The sequence below is a fragment of the Pyxicephalus adspersus genome, chromosome 1, assembly GCF_032062135.1.
Source record: "Pyxicephalus adspersus chromosome 1, UCB_Pads_2.0, whole genome shotgun sequence".
Classification (NCBI taxonomy): Eukaryota; Metazoa; Chordata; class Amphibia; order Anura; family Pyxicephalidae; genus Pyxicephalus; species Pyxicephalus adspersus.
This window is the reverse complement of record NC_092858.1, coordinates 78,478,601-78,502,442: the sequence shown is the minus strand read 5'-3', so window position 1 is coordinate 78,502,442 and position 23,842 is coordinate 78,478,601. Positions and strand designations below refer to the sequence as shown.

At 36.6% G+C, this 23,842-nt stretch overlaps 1 protein-coding gene across 1 annotated transcript; it reads right to left on the bottom strand.

The window, feature by feature from the left end:
• Positions 1–10,726: 10,726 nt before the first annotated feature.
• On the bottom strand, positions 10,727–21,793 carry WSB1 (WD repeat and SOCS box containing 1). The gene is made up of 9 exons (XM_072415431.1): positions 21,612–21,793; positions 20,300–20,468; positions 18,750–19,018; positions 17,011–17,142; positions 15,425–15,525; positions 13,164–13,336; positions 12,286–12,399; positions 11,652–11,759; positions 10,727–11,398 (listed from the first exon to the last, which is right to left on the bottom strand). The coding sequence occupies exons 1-9, from the start codon at positions 21,649–21,651 to the stop codon at positions 11,236–11,238; spliced, it is 1,269 nt and encodes a 422-aa protein (XP_072271532.1). The 5' UTR covers positions 21,652–21,793; the 3' UTR covers positions 10,727–11,235.
• Positions 21,794–23,842: the final 2,049 nt, after the last annotated feature.

Below are 23,842 nucleotides of genomic sequence, written 5' to 3'. Positions count from 1 at the left end.
AAACTGTACTTTAAAATACATTGTAGGGTAAAGGATACTTCAACAATGGCACAAAAAAATCTATGAAGAATAAACTCAATTTGTAGAGTTACCGTAGCTCACATTACTTATACAAATGAAGGAAATTTCCTTTTATGCTAAATTACAACTATTAGTAATTGCTGTGTACTCATAATAGGAGTAACTAGGACCACCTTTGTTTTCACTCTTTCACTTTATAAGTTTTTGGTTTTAAAATATGCTTTACGAATAAAGATGGTTTCAGTTTTTTACATTAATAATATCTTACCCTTTCAAGGACATTTTTTCAGTCAGGCCAATTCTGCATGGGCAATTTCCTAACTTTACCTGTATACAATATATGGTGGTCTAAGGTCACGATAACTTTTACAGTATATTCCTTTTTTTTCCCCACACCTGACCCTCAATGCTCATATAATGCTTATAAAAAACTGTCAGTTAACTGTCCTAATTGTACTCATCCCCCAAGTGGTATCAACAGCAGTTAGTGGCCTGATGAATGTTAGGAACAACCTCTGTGAATATCATACGATATAGGTTTCATTTGTCAGCCTCAAAACATGATGAACTTGGAAAGAAGAGTAACAGTTAATAAGCATAATTTTTAAAAAGGCTGAAGCAGGTTTTTTTTTTTTTTTTTCCGAACAATAGGAGTAATTGTCAACTACAGAGATACCTTCATAAAACAAGGTCACTTTGTGTGACATTACAACTCCACATATAAACAACCACCTCGGGAACACCTACAGTACAATGCCCTTTGATTCCTTCTTCCTTTTCTCTTTAGTATACACTGAAATACTGTGTCTTTGTTATGTTATCTCTTATCTGGCCAAACCCCATCTGCTCATGTTTTTCCAAGTCAGATGGATAAACCCAATAGCAGGCAAAATCATTAACGCCTTTAATCCCATGAGATTTTGTTGTGACAAAATGATTTCACAACTGATATACTATGAGGGTAGTTTGGTACAATATCATTATAATCTATAGAACAATATAACATGCACTTAAACACTGCTGTGCATTTATTTGTAGTTAGTACATTTTACTACAGTTCTGAAGTTCCTTGCTGTTCTTTTCTGTAATTTCGGCCAATATATTGGCATATGCAGGTATATTGGGTCAACAATCATTACAGGGATTTTCCCATTTTTATAATACTGGAAAACTTCAAAATCATTGGTGGACTAATACTATATTTTGTAAGTTGCTCCACTAGAACCCCTACTGATCATGCTTTTCTTCGGGAAACTCTATTAAAAAACTTTTTTAAAACAATTAGAAAACCTGAATGTAGCACAGACAGTAAATCACGTCAAACAGTGGTGCATTGCATTTCCCACATAACGCTGAAAATAAAGTCTAGTGTGTAAAATGGTAGATGCTCATATCTGTACTTTCCCTCTCATCTTGTTTTAACCACTATTCTTAGTTTTCATATACACAGACCATTTAAACCACAGACCATTAACACCACTGTTTTTTGCTTTCATATACCCAGACCAAAGGATTCACGATCCTCATTCATGATTTATACATACGCAGACCAAAGGAGCTGCATTTTTTTCATTTACAGTTTTGTAAACTTTTTCACCAATAGATGGAAGTGCAAACAGCATTAGGGACAACCCCCCCCCCCCCCACACACACACACACACACCATTTATTTATTCCTTCAATTATCCCACATAGGATTTAATTATGTTTACCAAATAAACAACATTTGTGAAAACAGGCTTAGAATAATGAATTTGTATATTTAAAACAAAGCTTTTACAAAAGTAAGAAGTGAAAGTGTTAAAACGGTAAATCAATATGGTCCCTGCCCTAAACATCTACAGACAGGATCAGCTGATTTATATTTAAGAAAATAACGTATTTAATATGAATACAAGTTTTTTCCACTAAGCACTGCAGAGATCTGGGTTTCCAGGCATGTGATTGGGTGAAAAGATCTACAGGAGGATGTAATAGGGAAGAAGACATGTTTTTATGCTTTTTGAGAACCATGGGTTATGAGCATGATCTAATAAACAACACTTCAACACACAAGAAAAACAGCTATGACAGAAACATCTGATGTTTAGCATTTGACATAACATAATGGACACGTTTTTCCTAAATAAAGGACATCTAGTCTGTGCAGTGTTAACAATATTTTGCATTTACAGAAATATCACAGAAATAGCAAACACATGTTATGCAATCATGTCATATCTCTTCATCGGTTATATTAAGGGCAAAATATGATTGGAAATTTACCATGGTGTTCAGAATAACAGCAGTGTGTTTTAAAAAATGAATAAAGCCCTAAATCCTTATGATAGCGTATTTAAAATGTATCACATTTGTGTTTTTCCTTAACAGAATGAAGAAAAGAAATTAGGCTGTTCAGAAAAATAGAAAATGTCTGCATTCTTCTTTACAAACTCAAACATTCACTGTATAAACTGTATAAACTGAAAAATGTTCCAAGACTTTGCTTTTACTTAAATCACTGAACTAATATTTACTTGCATAACTGTTTCACTGTTTATGAGAACTGCTGCACATTTGTGTTATATGGAGTTGACCTAATTCTGGTACCTGTAAACAGGTATTCCAGCCCAGGATGATTGAACTACATTCCACAATTCTTCTGCATTTTTGATGTGACCCACAATTTTTCTCTTGGAATAAGGTCAGAGGTTCCATAACATCAAGCTTGTTGATCTGGAAACAAGACATTGCTCGTTTAGGATTGTTGCCTTGTTGAAATCCCCATTTTAAGGGTATTTCCTCCTTGGCATAAGGTAACATGACCTCTTCAAGTATTTTAATGTATTCAAACTGATCCCTGATATGAGATAAATAGTCCCAACACCATAGTATGAGAAACATCCCCATTTTCAGACGAACAGTTGCAAAAGTTAAAAAGTGTTATAACCAATAGAAGTCAATCAGAAGACAATTTACTAGTTCCAGCTTGTTACAAGATCAAGTGCCAACTCCTTTTTTTTTGTAATTTTTAATGAAAGCTCTCTATGATTTATTTTATTTTATTGTGACTGCCCTGCCTTCCTTTTCTTCTGTTAGGCTTTTGTGTGTCTGGGAAGTATTGATCACCCTGTAAGGGGACAGGCAGCAGTTTTACTGCTTGCCTGCTTCGGCAGTAATTGATAACTTTAAACTGAAGAACTGCACCTCTTTTATAAAAATCATAAAGCACTGCAATATAAATGCTATTTTGTAGCCATTTTGCTATGGTGTGTGTTGGCTCTGCTTAGTTCAAACCTGCAGTAAGCGGCAGTGGCCTCCCACTTGCTCAGCCGCACTCTCAACCTTATCCATCGCAGCTTGGTTCTCATACGCAACTTGTCATGCTTGGCCATTATGGTTGTGTTCTGAAGATCTGAAAATGAATAAATGTAATGTATGGGAACATACCATCCAAGTATGGTAGAGCATGCTCCAAACCCGAGACCAAACATTATCATACAACAAATTCAGTTTTCTTGTAACTTTTTGAAAATCTTAAACAATGTTATCATCCTTCCCTGCTATAAGATATAATCTTCTCAATATAATGGAAATGAAGAGCGAGAATGGTGTCTGAAGTCCTAATCAGGACAGCAGCCTAGGGTTACAAAGATGTGTCTCCTTAAATACCATACAAAGTGTAATTCATAGAATCATCTGGTGATAATAACAGAAAAATAACTTGAAGAGGAGTTAATGAGCCTCGACATATCTAAATAATGGTTTTCTTAGGTTTATTCCATATATCATGATTTAAATGTGTCCAAAATGTTTATTTTGTTTTTTTCCAGTAGTGATGTTTAATATTCATGTAAAGGGTTAACCCCTAAGTCATCCAGCACATCTTCTGTCCTTCATTTATCATTTCTGTAAAGTGTTATGAACACTTGCAATTGGTGAACAGTGTGAGGTGTGTATCTGGCAGCTTACACATATCTGAAACCACACAAAAACATGATTGCTGCAGGACAGAAATCTTTAAATGTCTGAGAGACACCTATTGATATTTTGTTAGACATTGCTTTTCCTAATAACTTAGTCTATACCCTACACTCCTAAGGATTCTGCCAGTGCATACACATAAACACTGACATACAATGGGTTATTTAAAAATATTAAAATCACGGGTGGTAACTTTCTAGAAAGTTATGCATGACTACACACTTCTGGGTTGTTTGAAAATTTTCTATTTGCTACAGTGAAAGAATGTTCTCTGGCAGGGAGAGCCAACAAGCCAGCAAATACTCTTCAGTATGTAAAATGACACTTATGCCTTGCCTTACTAAAGTCATACTTTTCTATGTCTGTATAATAACTTTTTTTTTTTAAGACATAGCCAATCAGAAATGGCATTTCATTTCCACCCCTCAGATTCTTACTAGCATGTGTTAAAAACAAAATAATAAAAATAACCTCCCTGTGCAAAGGTTAATGCCATCGCTTGGCAATCTGTTCTACAACTCCACAGCAATTAAAAGGGAAAAAGTCATAATGCAGAAAAACATATGTCTGTGATCCAGAGGCTTAACTGTAGTAAAACATTATAAAACCTATGCCAGGATAATTTGCATACATAATATATGATAATCAAATATAAAATATAAAAAAAATTAATGCACATTACCTATCCCGAAACATAAATATAATGATTGCTGACACTATATTTAAATTATTGAGGATTAAAAGGCAAGGGAAAGAAAAAAAAAATTGCGTTTTAAATAGCCAAATGTATTTATAAAACACCAATTATAAAATGTATTTTTACAATTGTAGAAGGATGATACTTTTGTAACAATATTATTAAAATGCATTTATGAAAGCAGTCTGCAAACTCTGTTTGCACCCTTGATTGCACTACTGTAAGGGGTCTAGATGGACTGTACACAGCAGGTCCAGACTTTCAACATCCTGATACACAAAGCAGATCCTAATTCCTTCAGATTATTTAGACTTTATACACACGTGCAATAATTATCATTGGAAAGGATCCTTCACAATCCTTTCCAACAACTAAGGACTGCACGAAGCATGAACGAGTGCTGTACATACAGCACCATTCTTCTCTTATGACCACCCCGCTGCGCTCTCTTCCCTTCACTTCCAATACGATCATTTGACGTCCATCATCTGTGGGTCTGCCAGGACAGCCGATTATCGGATGAGAACAATTGCACGTGTATACCCCGCCTAAGGCTCCATAGGGTGTAGCCACTTAACATGTGTTTGATAGTCTTTGGTGAAAATCCATGTAAAGGTGTCTTCTGACATTGATGTGTTTGTTAGAGATCAGAAATGCTTGAATTCTAATGACCAATATACAGTACAGTACATTGGGATGCCTTCTGTTTATCCACCTCCTTCCCTCTTCATTGAACTAAATTTTCAATAGAGAATTAATCAGTTTGTCTTTGCAGCCTACATTTTTAAACTTTACCCCAAACCAGGCTTTTGGGTGATAGTAATTACTATTACTAGTGGGTCTGTAAGTGGATCATTTATACTGAAATGGCCACTTGTATTCTCAAATTGTGTGACAGTATGAAAGCTACAGATACAAAAACATGGCAAATTCCTTTTAAAATTAAATTAACATGGTAAGGCTTGCTTAAGATTGTGCTTACATAAATATATATTACAGCAAATCATAAATTAAACATATTGTTTAAATTTTATATGAAATGCTTAGTTATTGGGCAAATTAAAAATAAATGACAACTTTTGTATTATTATAATAAATACCGGTATTTAAATCTTGATATCCTTTCAGTATCTAGTAAATGAACACTGAAGCTTACATATGATTTAGAAAAGATTGATGTACTTTTATGTCCAAATGAGTAAATTACATATTAAAATGTTGCAGGACACTTAACAAATCACTACTTTATCAATAAACTTCAATGTAAATAATTATATTTAATATTAAAATCAACTACATGCAAAATATGAAACGTATGATAAAAAGAATACAATAGAGGTATAGCTTATAGTCCCATCCGACATAGTGCATTTTGTGGTCATTTGGTATCAGCTTCATCAGGAGTTATATTGATATTTATAAGGATCCAACATAAAAAATCATTCTAAAGAAAAACAACCATTAAACAATTAATAATATAAAATACAAAAAACAATTCACAGAATAATGGAAAACAACATTCCAATTATCTGTTTCATAGAACTGTTAAATTCAACAGATTGTAATGCTCTCTTTTCTCAGCAACACAAGACACTTGACATATAGGATGAATGTTGCTTTGATTAACGTCTGTTGTCTTACAAAGGGAACAACACTGTCAGCAATCAGGCTGTGGATTCCTGTATAGAAACAAATCAAATTAACATTAAACAATTACCTGAACAGAAGTAACTATAGAAATGATGTGGTACAAAATTACAACCTAAAAGCTAAAATATATAGCATGACAACTTGGCCCATCTGACCTTAGGAGCAATCATTTAGCACTAAATATTAAGCAACATTTAGTATAATGGAAAACATTTTACAACCTAACCACACTTCCAAATAGAATATAAAACTGCAATTAAGAGGAGTCAAATGAGCAAAATATGCCCCAAAGACATGTATTACCTTAAACAAAGTTTAACTATACTATAGGTTATATTTGTTCCACAACTAAGCAGAATAACGTTTGTGAGCTGTACTGTGCTGAGTAGTTGTTTATGTAAAGAAGTTTACTTTTTAGAAAAAGGGGCTGGGGATTTTTTCTTTCTGTAAAATAAAGAAGGTGTATTAGACCCCCCTTTGTTGTTTTTTTTAAAATATCAGACATTACACATGATCTTATATATTAGTGTAATGTTACTTTTAATTGAACAAAACTATTACATTTACATGCAAAAACATTAATCTTCTATGTTCATTACTAATGGATGGCTTGGCAGAGCACTAGAAACGCCTTGGAAGCTGTATGATCTATTTTAGGTGTGCCCAGAATTCAGCTGGCACTCATAACTTATGAGAGCTGAATCCAATATAGGGAATTTATATCTCAATGACAGAAGCATTGCATATTGCAACTGGTTTACTAAAGCATTTCAAAACATTTACACAATAAATTGTGTTAAGATTCACTTTAACTATTCTGTCCTGTGCAGATAAAATAGGTAGACATGGACTTTTTTTCTTGTTATTGGATAACTGAATTGAACCTTCAGACAATTTGTTGTTAAAATTCTCATAGCCTTACTAAATTAGCACCATTGTGCAAGCGAATGCTTAAAGCAGAAACCAGATATGTTTGCAATGTCACTAACCAGAGGTCTGTTCTGGCTTTATATGTAAGATACAAGGTGCTTTCAGCCCTAAAGTTTTATAGAATAGAAAACTATTAATATATAGAAAGAAAAAAAAATTTATATTTACCCAGGTCTTTAAACTGTGCAAGCATATTAGGTTAGTTTCACCTCCAGTTGTCATTCAAAAATGGATACTGAAATTAAATTACACCCAATGTACGTTGATGGGTTTCAGGACTGCACTTAAGGGTACATTCAAATGCTATGATGAAACTAGATCTCATGAGGACCGTCCCAAGGAAAGGAAAACTTCAGATTAACAGCACCTCAGATTAGAGTTTTCACTAATGCTTCACAGAGTTCAAGAAGCAGACACATCTCAGCATCAAATGCTCAGAAGAGACTGAATGAATCAGGCCTTCATACTCAAAATTGCTGCAAAGGAGCCACAACTGCTTCAGCCAAAAACACAAAGAATAGACATTAGACCGCTGGAAATCTTCATGGTCTGATCTCAAATGTGTCCAAATGTGAGATTTTTGGTTCCACCTGCCGTGTGATTGTGAGATGCAGAAAAGGTGTGGAGATTCATTCTACATGTGAGGTACATGTGTCCCCACTGTGAAGCATAGAAGAGGAAATGTGATGGCTTGGGAGTGCTTTGCTGGTGATTTGTTCAAACTTCAAGGGACATTTACCCAGTATGGCTACCACAGCATTCTGTAGCAACATGCCATCCCATCTCCTTTGTGTTTAGGACCTTAATTCGTTTTTCGACAAGGTTATGACCACCAATACACCTCCAGGTTATGTAAGAGCTACCTGACCAAGAAGAGTGATGGAGTGCTGCATCAGATGACCTGGCCTCTACAATACCCCAACCTAAAACCAACCAAGATGATTAGGCAAGATTTAGACTGCAGATTGAAGACAAAACAGCCATCATGTGCTTAGCCTCTCTGGGAACTCCTTTAAGTTGAAGGTGACTACCTCTTTAAACTGATTGATACAATGTCATAAGTTTGCAAAGATGTCCTCAAAGCAAAAGGTGGCTACTGTAAAGAATCTAAAATATAAAACTTGTTCTAGTTTGTTTACCTTTTTGGTTTGTAACATTATTTGTGTTCCTTTATAGTTTGGATATCTTCAATATTATATACCTTTACATTTGTATATTACTCACAGTGTATTAAATATTTTATATTAGGGAGACACACATAAACTCAAATGCGTGTAAACTCTGCAGATTCGACATTATAAATTTAACTCTCTTTTAAGGTAGTTGTCCTGATACCACTACCGAGTTACAACCAGAATAAACTGATATGTGCGTTTCCAAACTTAATTACCTAAATATGTTGTGACTCTGCCTCCTAAAGCAGACGTAAACTGGATTAAATTACAGGCCTTGAAAAATTCCATTAACTGACAGAGAAATATTGTGCAACAGGGAGAACGTTGTATATGAATGCAGCCTGTGATTACAAGCTGGTTACCGTTACAAAAATATTAGATCTTAGTGGTCTTTGACAAATTTTCTGTCAGTAATCTAGAACTAAATAATACATTTTGGGATCTCAAAGGCTGCCCCTAATCATTAGGGGGTGGTCAGACCATCCTCAGGGCAGCAAACCAGAGCATTTAAGCATCAACTGTTCTGCTTTAGCCAAATCTTCCTTTTCACATCTACAGTTCCCAAAAAAGGATATGGTCATTGTCCACACCAAAAGTTTTTTCTCAAGACACATGAAGCATGACATCCTATGTCCAGATCATGGAAAGCCTTCAAAAACAACTCAAATTAAGCTTTAAGTTTTGCATATCCTAGTTCAATAATATTTTTGGGGGGATTCTTCTAAGCTTTAATAGGTTGCATGTCATAACTGAGCAAGTCTGAACCAGAGAAACAAAGTTTTGCTCCCATAATTCAATTCAAGACATTCATCTACTATATTCGATTATGTCAGGTGTCTCTTATATGACATTAGCTTGCTCAAAGAACAAACTTCCTTATATGACATTTTGGGATAATGACCTGGGATTTCAATGTGATCTGGAGGATTGGTGGTCCGTAATCACCAATCTTTCCATCTCCATAAAAACATCTCATATAAACGGTTCTCAAATGGTACTTAGTTTCAAACTTAATAATCAGGTTCCCCCTTCTGCTTGCAGGGTTGCTCTCAGAAAGGGTACATGGCTCACATTTGGTGGTTCTGTCACATGGGGATATTGGATAAACTACAGGGACAGCCCAAAATTTAAGTGGCACCTGGACCCACGTACATAAAACAATCTGTTCATATGCTATTTGAAATGTTCCAGAATCAAGAACGTGGAGATGTGTATTTTATTTGGGGTTGAATTCTGGTGGTATCCTGCCGAGGTCCCTGAAACTTTAAACATTAATATTTGTTCTTTACCACAAATTGTTTATACTTTTGCTCTGCACCTTGGCTTGTATTTTATCCAGCCTTTGGTTTCTGTTTTACGTCAGCCCGTTACCCACCCCTATCAAGGTCTGTACAATGTTTATGTAACTTTTTTATTTTTAACAATGTAATATATATACATAACTAATCCTTAACACTCGTGCATTTTGATACTGTATATCCTTCCGGCCGCTAGTCTACTTATAGCCCACTCTTGAAGATCACCTACTTTCACCCTAAATTACCCTAAGCTATTACGCTTAAGTTAAATTGGATATTGACATGAACTCTCAATAATACCCAACATTTGATGCTCCTTGGGATCCTTGGATTGGGTATTTGTCTCATTTTCCTGCAACCTCATACCCCTCTCCCTTTTTTTTATTAAAATTTCTCTAATTGTTAGCCATATTATTTGCACAACAGTGTGAATGGGAATGTAATGAAGGATAAGTAACCACATTTTCCTCTATTTCGTTTTTTTTATATGTTTGTTGTATGAAGTAAGTTTTTGTTTTTGAGGACAAGTAATTCTTGTATTTTGCCATGTCGTTAGTTTGGTTTGTTCTTTATGATCTTTTGCTCCAGGGGTGCCCAACAGGTGGATCGTGATCTACAAAGGCAACGCGAATAGATCATGGAGCCCTGCCTTTCTAAATAAACTCAGGAGTTATAAGGTCCAATTTCTTATTGTTGGTAGATCAATTTGACTTCATTTTAAAAGTAGCTCGCAAGCCAAAAAAGTGTGGGCACCCCTACTTTACTCCATTGTACTGGTCTCCTAAAACTTAATAAATATTATTTTGTATTTCAATTGAGAGCCACTTCAGATGTGAATACGGAGCATTTCAAAATATCCTGCACTTATGCTAGGCTAAAATAGTTTTGAAGTTTGAATAGTTTTGATTTCTACATATATTGATTGCAAGAAGATAATAATAAATCTTGAAGACAAATCCATACATTTTCCAATCAAAAAAGAAACCACAAGATTACAAAAAAAGGTGTTTATTTATAGACCTTTTGGCATGAATACAACAAAAATATATGGTTAGCATTAGATGCACTGCATACATTCGTTTAACTTGCAAGTGCAAATGAACAGCAGAAGGCAGTAGAGAACACTTAGCTCATCTTTGGCAGCCAACCAAAATAAGCCTCTTAAGGTTTTCATAAGGGCTCACATATAGAATATTTTGATACAATCTAACCCAACAAAACCCATCTCTAGAACATTTACCTCATTGTGCAGACTGGAGATAAGAAGAAAAAAAATACTACAGTCAAATCTAATGATGAGTAAACCTGTACTTTGTGACAATAGTCCTATCAAATAGAATGTAAAGTAAGGGAAAAGTTACCTAGGTCACCTCTTGCCTACAGCACCACATAACTGACAGTCCCGGTGCACATTTCGCAGCACATATCTACCATACCCTGGTTTATCACACACAAAGATGGAACAAAGACATTCTAATTAAGCCATAGAAAAAAAAGTTCCTTATATAATTTGGTATGTAAGAAACTCCATGATTTTTGGAGGCACTGGCAGCTTTTGCACTTGACTTGTAGTCATCACTCGTCTTATTGCCATACGACATAAGTGCTGAAGGCTGGAAACATAAGTGGGAGTAGCCCAAAAATGTACATTTCCATCCTGAGTTCTATAAAAAAAAAATAAAAAAATAAAAATTAATTTAGGAGTACAGTAGCACCAATTTCCATATTTTTCCTTTACAGTCATGTGTTCATATAGCATTAAAGCAAAGCAATGTTGTGCAAACTGTGGGATCTGTATTGTTGATGGTATACAGTCATTGCAGGACATTCACCCCTTTAAAATGTTATCAGTTTTTTACTGCAGAAAAGTACATGCCTTTTAAAATTGAAGGGAGGGGATAATGAATACTTCCTTACCCAGCAGCTAGAACACTGCCATCAGTAGAAAAGGCACAGCAAAGACCTTTATTTAGAGGTGCAACTTCAACAGGATATGTGCGATCAATGCGCCAAAATCTCACCAACCTAGAACAGCAGACAAGAATTTTCACATTTAAGAACAAGCTGCACACATAAGCTAGTAAACAAAGTGATGCTTTGTTAAACTCACAATCTGCACTGACTCAATTTGTATAAAAGGTTACAACACTGACCAACATGGCTAAGAATTAATGTACTGTATTGCAAAATTAGCATGAGAATAGGAATATTTGCTTCCCATTTCTATGAAATTGTTTTTAATACAATCTATTTAAAAATAAACATTTGGAATGGATATAGATCAAAAGCCATTGTACACCTTTTAATGTGTACTCATACAACTGATCTGTTATCCTTAGCCTACCCACATTGCCAAGGAACCGATATGGAACAAGCACGTAGGCAGGGTAGCATTAATGACACCTGATTTGGACATATATATATATATATATATATATATATATAATCTCTCATTTCAAACAGCATATTAGGGCTTGTCAAGCCTATATTCACATAACAAATGTACAATGTTATAGATTATGTGAAGTTAAAAAAAAAATTAGACATATACCTGTCATCAGCAAGACTTGCAATGTGTACTCCGTCATGACTAAATGAGACAGATTTAACCCATCGACCATTATCTCCCCCTGCAAAAATGGGTGTGGGTGGAGGAAATAAATGTCTGCAAGAAAGGGCAAAAAAAAAAAAAATTTAGTTAGATATTCTGATTTCTACACTATACTGCATGTATCCTATTCATCCACTATAATGCATATCATATGGCTTTATGTATAAGCTAATTTTAGGTTTGCAAGTTTTAGCCATTGGGTTCAGCAGTGTTAAAGCCTTGTTGAATTCTTGCCTAAACCTACAGCCAGAAATCTTTTTGACTTTGCGCACAGAAATTCCAGACTGGAGCTGAATGTTCCTTTAAAGCCCAGTGGCAGAAGTGAACCAACCAACCATCCTGTCCACTATGTTCCAACAAAGACTACCCATGGTGTCTTAAGTCTTAACATGGCCTTGAAAATCTGTGCAACATTACAGTTTATGCAGTGATATAACCTAATAATAATGAAAGTTTTAATACACCCTTACTGAACTAAGAAATGTATGTTCAAACTATGCAAGGAAAGTGAGTGATCCTTCTAAGGCTTTCTGCATTAGTGCCACTTAATGTTTAGCTTATATAGGGTAACACAGTGTTCACATCAGCTTATACAAAAGTCAAATGAGAATTTAAACACACTTGCATGGGAGTCTGTTTCTCCTAAATGTACTAAAACCAGATCTAAAGTAAATTCTGCCCGTCTATAGGGTTGGCAGAATGATGTAGGGTTACTAAATTGAAATAGGATTTACAGGCGCTACTGCAGTCTTTATGGCGTGAACTTTGTTAGCAATTGTTAGACTGTTAATTTCATGGGGGGAAAAAAATCTGCTTACCCAAGTTCAAAAAGAATAGACCCAATATGGGGATCCCAGACATATACTCTGGTATCATAGGATGCAGTAGCCAACAAAGCTCCATCAGGGGAGAACTCACATGCTACCACATCATTGTAGTGCCCTTCTAGCTTACGAATCATATTATATTTATCCATATCCCACAGAAATACCTGAAAGGAAAAACAGAGCTGTTATAGACATGAAATTGGAAGCCCACTAGCTACCCAATCTATGAATCTAACACTATTATTCAGAAAGTAATTAACCAAAAATTATTAGAACTGCTCAGTGTCATACCCAATAGATTAATGGTATAACATTTAAAGGTAAGCATGCAAAAACTAAAAATCAGCTCAAGTTAACAAGTTACTGCTAAAAGCAAGTTCTATTAAATGCACAATATAAATTATAAATACTGAATTTATTTTGCTTTATGGCTAACACATGAAACAGATGGGTTTTTTATTACAACCCCTGTTTTTCATTGTTTACATTAATAAAGCTATTTGTACGAACATAGTATAAAAGTTATTTTATGGTTACTCCAGTTGTACTCCCTTTGAGAGAATAAGTTCACTTGTATACAAAAGGCTTGCATCACCAACGTGAGCCCAGGAAGACAAACAGATACTGCAAGAAAAGAGAGAATTGACAGCCAAAAGAAATCACTTTTGGCAAACAAGACAAGGACAATACAGACTAACACCTTACGTTATTTAAGAAACATTTTTATATCAAATTCTATAGCCTCACAAGTCACAATAAAAGTACATATATAAAAAATGTCACATGATGCTTTCACAATTCAGTTTATATTACTTAAGTAAAAGCAAATTGTAACTTTCATATAAATTTTTTTATAACTAGGAAATGCTTACAAATTAGGTATATATTTCCACTTAACTGGAGTATCAGATAATAAAAGAAAATACAATCTAAAAAAGTACAAAGCAACAAAAATAAAAAGAAATGAAAGTAAAAGCAGAAAGTGGACATCAACCAGCACCTGTGTACGTACAGTACACCCTGCAGTCGCAAGCAAGGTTACTTCGTCCTATGGCATTGGTCGTCCCTGGTCAGCCTGGCATTGGTCAGCCTGGTAGCCAGAGATGCCACTCTCTGCCCAGCTAACACCACTGTGCTCTCCTGTGTGTGTGGTGCCAACTTAACCTCAATCACACCCACATTGCTGCCACCACCTGTGACAGGGAAAGCAAGAAGCTTATGGAATACACACAGCCTATAATAGCAAAAGGTTAACAAATATGCACATCAATAATTAAAATGCATAAAGTCTACAATTGTACTGCTCCTTTAGAAAAGATCATTATACATTATTAATCAATAACACCAATATTTTTAATAAATAAAATACAATCCCTATATATCAATTAGAGAACAAATATACATAAACAACCATTACAAACACGTTTATGTGCCTTATGGGCTACAAGGAGCAGTACCAGCACTGTATTAAGATTCAGCAATAAATATCATTTCTGGCAGCTGCCATTAGCATTGAACAACTAATAGGATTTGAAAGAAATGTGCATTTCCAGAACTATTTATTGGCTTAAATACAAAGTAAAGTATATCTAAAGCCATAATATTTTTTTTAACAATTTTGGATAGAATTGGAAATAGAACATTGGTTGTTTGCCATCTGTGTCTAAATAGGGAGATTTACATTCATTTCCTGTCCAGTAGACATAACAGAACTAAGAGGTAACCACTATAAAATAAGGGAACCCCTGTAACAAACATCTCACTGGAAAGTTTGTCCTCTTTACCTGTTTTCGTGACATCTATAAATTTTGGATGTTCTATTGCAATGGTCACAGCAGGACAAAAAGTGAATCTTCCTAGGAGGAGACACAGCAATACCAATCTGACAGATGTTCTCCAACAATTCCACAAACTACCCAAAAGCAAACAAAACAAGTTTGGCTTTAGATATTCTATACCCATATTAGCATGTGCAAAGCAAGGGATGAGTATCATGACACAGGGAATGGATACTTTTAGTTTTCACTACTAATAAATATTTGGAATGGATCAGCTTGCCAAAAGCAGTGCAATTTATGGATTATTTATGCCTGCTTATATTTTCACCAAGATTTTTATCATGCATTCAAATACTTCATACCAAATCAATAGATCATAGAGGACACTGAGCACAAATTTATTCTGGGAATCTAATTTTCATTTTCAATGATTCATAACAAAAAAAAGGAAATTAAGGTAAATTTGACACCTACTGCTTTACCAGCTCCAACTGAACACAAAATAGAGGAATCTGGGGAGAATGCACAGCAATACACCCAGTTTTGATGTCCCCTTAACACTTTCATCATGTTGCCTGTAGAAAGAAAGGGGTAAATACAATTTAACTGTTAAAACAAACATTTGGCCAATGAATATATTTCTGGGTGGAAAGAATTATTCTTAAAGGGCATCTCCAGACAAACATTATTGCTTTTGATTAAGTTGAGTAGCTTAAACCAGAACTCCCAGTGAAACCATAATAGATATGGAGCTGCTGGCACTCTTCTATGGTGATCCTGTTTGTTAGTGGGGCGTCAGCAATTTTCCTATACATGGTTCAGTCCAGGGAGGCTTCTGGCATGGCTACCCTGAGACCAGCCTAGTAAAGTGGAAGGAGAGAACCAGCAGTTGAAAGAATGGGTGGTAGGGTTACTCAAGTTCCATAATCTATTTATAATCTTGGCAAAAATGAGCCAAAAACAGTGGGAAGCTTAGTGTTGAGCTATTGGTTCTGGATAGACTGGGGATGAATCAGAACCCTTGTTTGGTTTTTTACTGCTAACTAGGGCTCTCTATACTTAATTTCTGGTAGAACATCAGGGCAGTAAAAGAAAATATCTAGAAAAGAATTTCCAAAAAGCAGTAAAGACCAGACAGTGGTGTTGTAAATACTGTGGGGAAATTAGCTTATCTGCCCCTTCCATGAGGTCATAAATAAAGGTGACAAGCCAGTCACATACATAAGGAGAGAGCTGGCTATACATACAAACGTCAACCACCTACAGGGCACTCAACTGAGATTACAGTCACTTTTTTTAAAAAAAGATCCTTCACCTGGATCAAAGTTTTGTGAATGAAGCAAAATATTCTTTGGCGATATTGCCAGAGGTACACTTTAATTAAGAGAACCCAGAAAATGACAGCTGAAAGTAGAACTGGCCTATAAAAAGCCAACTTCAGCTCAATCATTCCCTGCCTGTAGCCTACAAAATATTGTGCAGTGTATCACAAAGTATGTGCCTAATATCTAACTGAGAGAAAAAATACACACACACTCAATATATTTTTATATGAAGTGATTCATTTCTGTATCAGCCATTGCTCTCAAATATTTGCTAGTTTAGTAGGGAAAAGTGAATGAGTAATACTTACATGGTACAAGTGCTGTAAAATCTCAGACCTCACATTAAAACCAGGAAATGCCATGGGAATTAAATTGAGTAGGACTGGCATTCTTACAGTAATAGCCGAGATAATTTATTGCACTCTGAATGCCTGAAGCTTTAATTACATTTTTCCCTATATTTAGCAACCATACATGCAATATAAATCAAACCGAATATTAACCAAGCAGCCGCCAGTACCCACTATGGCAGACATGGGCCTGTTAGCCTGCACAGGAAACAGTTGTATTTCAGGTGGTAAAATGTAAGGCTTTTATTTTTTATTTTCCATGATAATGCCAGATAAAAACCCTCCGCAAGCTTTCATTTCAACCAAGCGATTAAGAAGCTTCAACTGGCTTTCCTAAATCCTTCACAACAACCATTTTTGGCAAAGAGAAGAATTGGAAACCTACCATCATCTTTCAGGTCCCACACCCTGAGTGTTTTGTCTCTGGAAGCAGAAACAAGTATAAGGCTGCCATCTGGGGCAAATGTCAAATCTCTGACAATTTCTGTATGATCCATCAAATTAAGGAGGAGCTTCCCTGAGGGAAAAAAAGAAAAGTTAACAAGTTTTACAAATAAGGATAATATGCATGTGTTTACTAATGTCAGTGAATGTTAGTACAACAGATATTGTGACATCATGCTTTTTGCAGAAAGGTAACACAAAATAAACCTTGCTATGTTTATGTTAAGCTGGTTTAAAGGTTATTGTTTCTTTCAGGTCCCTTATTTAGGAAACAATGTCCATCCTAGAAATAAACAAATACAATGCTTATACTGAAGTCTGCAGTCACCGGGGTGCTGGAGGCTCTTTACCACACAGCAACATTTACCTGATCTGCCCGTACTGGGGAGTACCTGTAGGTCTGTTGTCAAACCTGCTCAGGGTAGAAATAGACCGGCCAGACCAGATTTCCCAGCTAATACCATCTGGAGTTTACACCAATTGTGCCGGACTCACATCACTACTCTTCTACCTTCCACAGGCACCAATCATGCAAATTCCATCATTGCACAGCAACTGCACAGGGTAAGCATGTGCCATAATTGGCAAATATGTTATGCATACTTACTGATTATGGCAGAAGCTCACCACTCACCGAGTTTAGTTCCATTTAAGTAAATAAAATGCAGTACAATATAAAAACAAATATGAGAACTGATTTAGCTGCCAAGACTAATTTCTGTGTACAAGTCTCACAATTAGACAGAGGAAGCAATGACACACTGATAGAATCATCTCCCTGCTCACATGTGCGTGCAGCAGAGCCCTATTGGCTGCTAATGTTGACCACAGCAGTCTAAGTTGGGATTACAGGAAGCTAATATTAAGACAAATTCAGGTATTTATACTACATTCTGCATATATTTTTGAATGAACAAAACACAAAAGTTAACTGTTTTTTTAGTACTACATGTGAATACAATTAGCAGAATAGCAATCAAAAACTAAATACAAGAAAACAAAACGTTCCTGGCCACTTAAGTAGCCAAACATTTGAACAATGAAAAGTTCAAAGTACATTGCCTGGTATTTACTTTCAGATGCCTGTAGGTTATCAAACTGATTGAATGGCAAACAGTAGGCACCAAAAGTTTATCATGAAATCTTTAAATACAATCAAACTAAAATGCAAACAAATCCATTTATCACACAGACACTTTCTGATTCACTTAACAATACAATCAATAAACATTCACCTTGAAATTCAGTTATTACTGTCTTTCAGATACCAAGGTTTATAAAGCAGGGAATCATACAGTCACTGGTGGCGAATCATCAAGGTGCATGTGTTTCAATGGCGGTAATTGATTCTCCACTAGGGAATCTTTTGAGGGAATGTCAGAATTCCCTGTTTTACAAATAAAGCCATATATATTTCTTATTTATAAAAACTGCTGTACATTTAGTGGTCACATTTTGTGTCCTAGTATCAGTTTTTCATTTTTCTAGAGTCACTTTAAGAAAACTGAGGGCAGCCATTACCAACCCATCTGCCTAAAAAAATGCTGTTTATTCTGAACTTGACAGGCTGCTATTCTAAAAGCATGAGAGTATGTAGCAACAGCACTCATACAAGTATTGGCAATCTGAGTTTTATTACTGAGTATAAATAACACCTAAAATATATTAATCTGGAAATACCTGTATAAACATCCCAGATCTTGATGCGCCCATTGCCCAGCCCTGTGGCAAGGAGAAGTTGGTCTTGGCCAAACTTGAAGCGGTGCCATTCTATATTCACACAACGACTTTGCTTTTCCGGCACGGAGGATCCAAAAGCTAAGCTCCACACGATATCCCCACAGTCTATGGTATGCTCCTGTGGTTTGTTCCTCAGTGACACATCACTGTTCTGTCTTGACAACCTTCCATTCGCCAAATTAATACTATTTTTTGCATTGCCAGCAGCACTGAAACAAGTAAAGTAGGGTTTCATGAAAACAAAGGCCAATTATCTAAATGAATATGCATTTTGCCCCTGACTGCACCACATAACAGGACAGGATGCAATCAACACATTTCTCTGAATGACTGAGAACTTTGGGAAGCACTCTTATTTTATACAGAAAACCAATCGATATGTTTTACATCTTTAAACCAAAAGAACTATCAGTTTTTCCTAATTTAACATTTAATGGAGATATATCTACTTGTATGTTAGCCCACCTAACTAGTGCCACAACATGCTTTTTATGTTGACAGTAATAAGGATTTAAAACATCTCCTGGGTTTTATTGCCATATGAAGCTTGTCGGGGAGAGATCCCTATGCTTCCAATCTCCAACAGGAGCAGAGATAAAAAAAAAAAGCCGATAGTGGTTATAACCTTCTTCCACTAAAGCATTTTACTGCTGTCTGTGTCCTTGGATATTTCTTATTTGATAAAACTGGGAAATAGAGAAAGGGAAAAAAATCAGAATTTCCATCTGTATTAAAAATGTAAGAGTTTTGGCTAGATTTACAAGAATAATTAAACTACAGTTTATTAGGAGGAAGAGGCAAAAGACTCTTCTTAAGTAGAAAATCCATTCCCCTCCCCACATATAGGAAATATCAAGGAAGTCTTTATAATATTTTTCTATATTGGTAACAACGAAGGCCACGTATACAATTTTCCATGTCTCGCTATACACTACTTTGTATGAAGAGATACTGACCATTACGAATAAACAAAACAAATGTCTTGCTTTTTAACATTTAATTACATAAAAAGAAAAATTATATTTAACAGTTTAACGTCAATAAAGAGACTCTTTGTGCAAAAGATCAACCTATGGAGCTGCTTTATAAGAAGAATGCTTCCTTCATGAAACATGTATTATTATCATTATAGGCACAACATGTATTTTGAACATTCCCCCCGATAAGTTTATTACCATTTATAAATAGATTCAATTAGCCAGAATTTCAGCCATTGTTGTCCTAAGGGAAGCTGCTGTCACATAGCATATGGCAAGAGATTGGTCTTGATGGAAATTGATCTACATCAGTTTTAGTACACATCAGGCAAAAATCACATTATAGTTTACTAGGCCAGCTTCTATAAATAGATAAAAGCTACATTATGATTGCCTGGAATAGCAAATGTATACATTGTTATAGAACACAAAAAGGTAACCAGTCAGATCTGTCTGGTCATACAGTGCAAAAACTGTATGTATATATTGTACACAAATTATAGGCAAACTTACAAATTCTTAAGGCACGGAGACCAAGGAACCAGTTTCACAATACGATGACCCTGAGACCAAGCGAAATAGGAACCATCTGGAGCGAAAGCCACTGTCCAGTTTTCACGGCCATACTTCTGTTCAAACGGAGAAGTCGGTGATATAAGTTCCCCAATGGCCCGTGATCTTGCTGAAATGAGATTACAAAGTTACAAATTTACCTAACATCAAAGAACAAAAAATTAAATAGATGTATGTGAACTCTGATGGAGTTACTCTCACATGACTAATTCTAACACAACACGGCTGTTCATACAGATCGGTATGAAGCTGGACACTTTATTTATGCACATTTATGGCAAGATGACAAGTTTAATAGTTGAACAACGGGTACGGAAGATATTATATTAAAAAAAGGAACTAGTTAGGAGAGGATTGGCGATGGAGCAATGTACATCTACAGTAGAGACTATAGCCCAGTGCTGGGAGAAGGGTGGTGTCCAGGGAGGGAGCGCATGCCTGTGTGTGTGTGTCATATGGGGGATGGGAGAAGAAGGGAGGGTAGGGGGAAGGGAAGGAAAGAAGGGCTTTGGTTGGCCAGGTACCAAGCAGCAGAAATAGGTGAAATACATTCCACATACGGAGAGGGGGAGGGGAGCGTGAGTTCATACATGGGAATCATAACATATACAACGGCATTGCACACTGCGACAACACAGAAATCACATTCAACTCATGCAGGCGCGTTAAAGACAAAAGCGAACAAATGATGAGGGATCTACATTGCGCCATCGATGACACGTTAGATGTGTCAGAACCTGGAGACAAAAGGCTCCGTTTTTGTGTAAAATAAAGTCATTCGTTTGATGATCTCAATGAAATGTACAAATCAGTCTGATGTATGAAGATCTTATGTTATAGATCCCCGTCCTATATTTTGGATGGCCAGGTCAGGGAGGTCATAAAGTGAACAGACAGCCCACTGGCTCTGATCCCCCCACATACCAATGGTCCCATTATTATTATTAGTATTAATATTATTAATAAACAAGATTCGTATAGCGCCAACATATTACACAGCGCTGTACATTAAATAGGTCCCATAATACTGCACTCAGCTATTGTACACAAGGAGGGGGAGCTCTGCACAGCCACCCCAATCACTCACCATCAATACAATACAACACATTACAATACAATACAACACATTACAATACAATACAACACAACACATTACAATGCAATACAACACATTACAATACAACACGCTCGTCGGACGTCTGACGTGCACACTTCCCATGTCTCCCCTGGCATGGCTACTACAACTACTCACCTATTTCATTTTCGTTTACAAAGTCGGGAAAGCTTGCCATCTAAATAGAAACCAGCCGTCGAGGGAAGAACGTGTCTCGAGAAATAATCCTAATATAAGAGCCCCTTAACCACACACAGAATGCAGCGACAACCAGCTCTCCCCGCTAGCCGCTCCACACGCTCGCAGTGCAACAACTGACAGCAAAATGGCTCATACAGTCCGGAAAAATCACTGGATGGGCGGGGCAAACACGTCTCCTTTCTATTGGTTATCAGAAGCAATCAAGGCGTTGGCCGCTCCCCGGGGAAAGACTGCAGCCATGTTTTAAATGGGCAGACTGCCAGTAACCGGGACGTGTGGTACGCCGTGCTCTGCTAATGTGTGTGGAATGCAATGTGTGTCAGCTTGCTGTATGGTGTACGTGAGGTATTCAGCTTTCTGGACATGAAGTGTATGTGCACTTGTCAGCTGACTTGCTGCAACAATTAGTTGGGTTGGGTTAGTACACATTTTGAGAATTAAAGCATACCTCAACTCGGAAATTTCATTTTTAATAAAAGGGTAGACAACGCTTTTATGTAGAGTAAAAAAAATATGTTGTTTGTTTTTTAAAGTACAACACCTTTTTTTTTTTTTAAAAAAAAAGGGTGCAGCACCACCCCTAATGAATGGGAGCGTGGAGCCACCTGGGATACCTACGTTGCGCACCCTGGGAAAATGATTTCACGCATGCACAGTGAGATCGGCAAGTTTCTTTTCCCCAGCTATGTCACCCCATCTCGCGCCTGGGTCAGGTGATGTAGGAACAAGAGGAGGAGATGATGGCGCTGCCTTGAGCGCTGGCCCGAAGACAGATGCCAGGACGTGGCGGGACCCGATGGAAGAGACCCTCCGGATGGATCAGATTGCCCTGTGGGATTTTTGTTTATATGAGGTTTTGTTTATATGAGGTATTTTTGTTTATATGAGGTCCCTCATATAAACAAAAATGAAATTTTTGTTTATATGAGGGACTTTTGAGTTTAGTTCCTCCTTTATTGTGTAATTCAGCAATTTATTGCTTGTGAGTTCCTTGTGGATGGATTAACATAAAATGTTAGCGTTTAGGGCCCTTTCACACCAATGCATTGCGGCATTGTGTCCTGTAACAAGCATATCACTTCACTTGCAGCATTTCTTACAGTACCCTTTATAGTAAAATAACACCCTATTGAAAATGACCACAGAGGGCAACACACATCATATAGATAAAGTGGTAATGTGCATTTATTGGTGCCATCTGTACTGTATAGCCAGGCTAATGCTACAAATGTTGATGTATTTTGTAAGACACATTAATACATGTCTTTGCATTTCTGCCTTGTGAGTGGGCTCTCTTTCGTAAAGACCGAGTCAAACGAAAGGTTGGTGGTGTCTGTATGTGAGAAGTGATCTAAAAGTGAATGTGAAAGAAGAAATTGCGGAGGGAACAAGCGATGAGGTTGAGGCATAATGTGGGGATGCACAATACACAAATATTTATTGGAGTATGCTATAGGCCCCCCAGTGCTAGGGAAGAAATAGAGAATCAACTTCTTACACAGACAGAAAAAGCAGCAAAAAGTGGAAGTGTTTTAATCATGGGAGATTTCCACTACCCTGACATTGACTGGAGTAATGGCACTACAGGAACAGCAAAAGGGAGGAAATTTGTGAATCTAATACAAGATAATTTTATGGCACAGTTTATAGAAGCCCCAATTAGAAATGATACTCTGCTGGACCAAGTTCTTTCTAACAATGCAGAGCTTATAACCAATGTGCATATAAAAGAGTATCTGGGTAACAGTGGCCATAAAATGATTTCATTTAATGTAAGCTGTAAGCAGGAAGCAAAAACAGGAAAGATAAAAACATTTAATTGTAAGAGAGCAAATTTTCCATTATAAGGGTCGGCTCCCTGTGACTTGGACTGGGAGACAACATTGTCCTAAAACAGGGGTCGGCAAACTCTGGCCTTTAGGCCAGATACGGCCTAGCCGCTAGATCGTTCCGCCCTAAACCCCCCTGGCCGATCCCGCCTAATGCCAGCCGGCAACCCGTGGGTTGGCCAGGGGGCGTTAGGAACTACTAGAGCCGCTGGAGCTCTTGTGCTGCCCCCTTGCAGTTGCTCCTCTTTTTATCGCGGCCGGCCATACTTCCGCTGCCGTGGTCAATTGGGAAAGCTCCCTGAAGTTAAATCCCTCTCCTCCGCAATGCATACAGAGGAG

Coding starts and splice junctions, on each gene's coding strand:
- WSB1 (XM_072415431.1), bottom strand. CDS start 21,651: ATGGCAAGCTTTCCCGACTTTGTAAACGAAAATGAAATAG. Junction 20,469..21,611: donor TGTAAACGAAAATGAAATAG/GTGAGTAGTTGT, acceptor ATCTCATTTCAG/CAAGATCACGGGCCATTGGG. Junction 11,760..12,285: donor GCAAGTCTTGCTGATGACAG/GTATATGTCTAA, acceptor CTGCTGTTCTAG/GTTGGTGAGATTTTGGCGCA.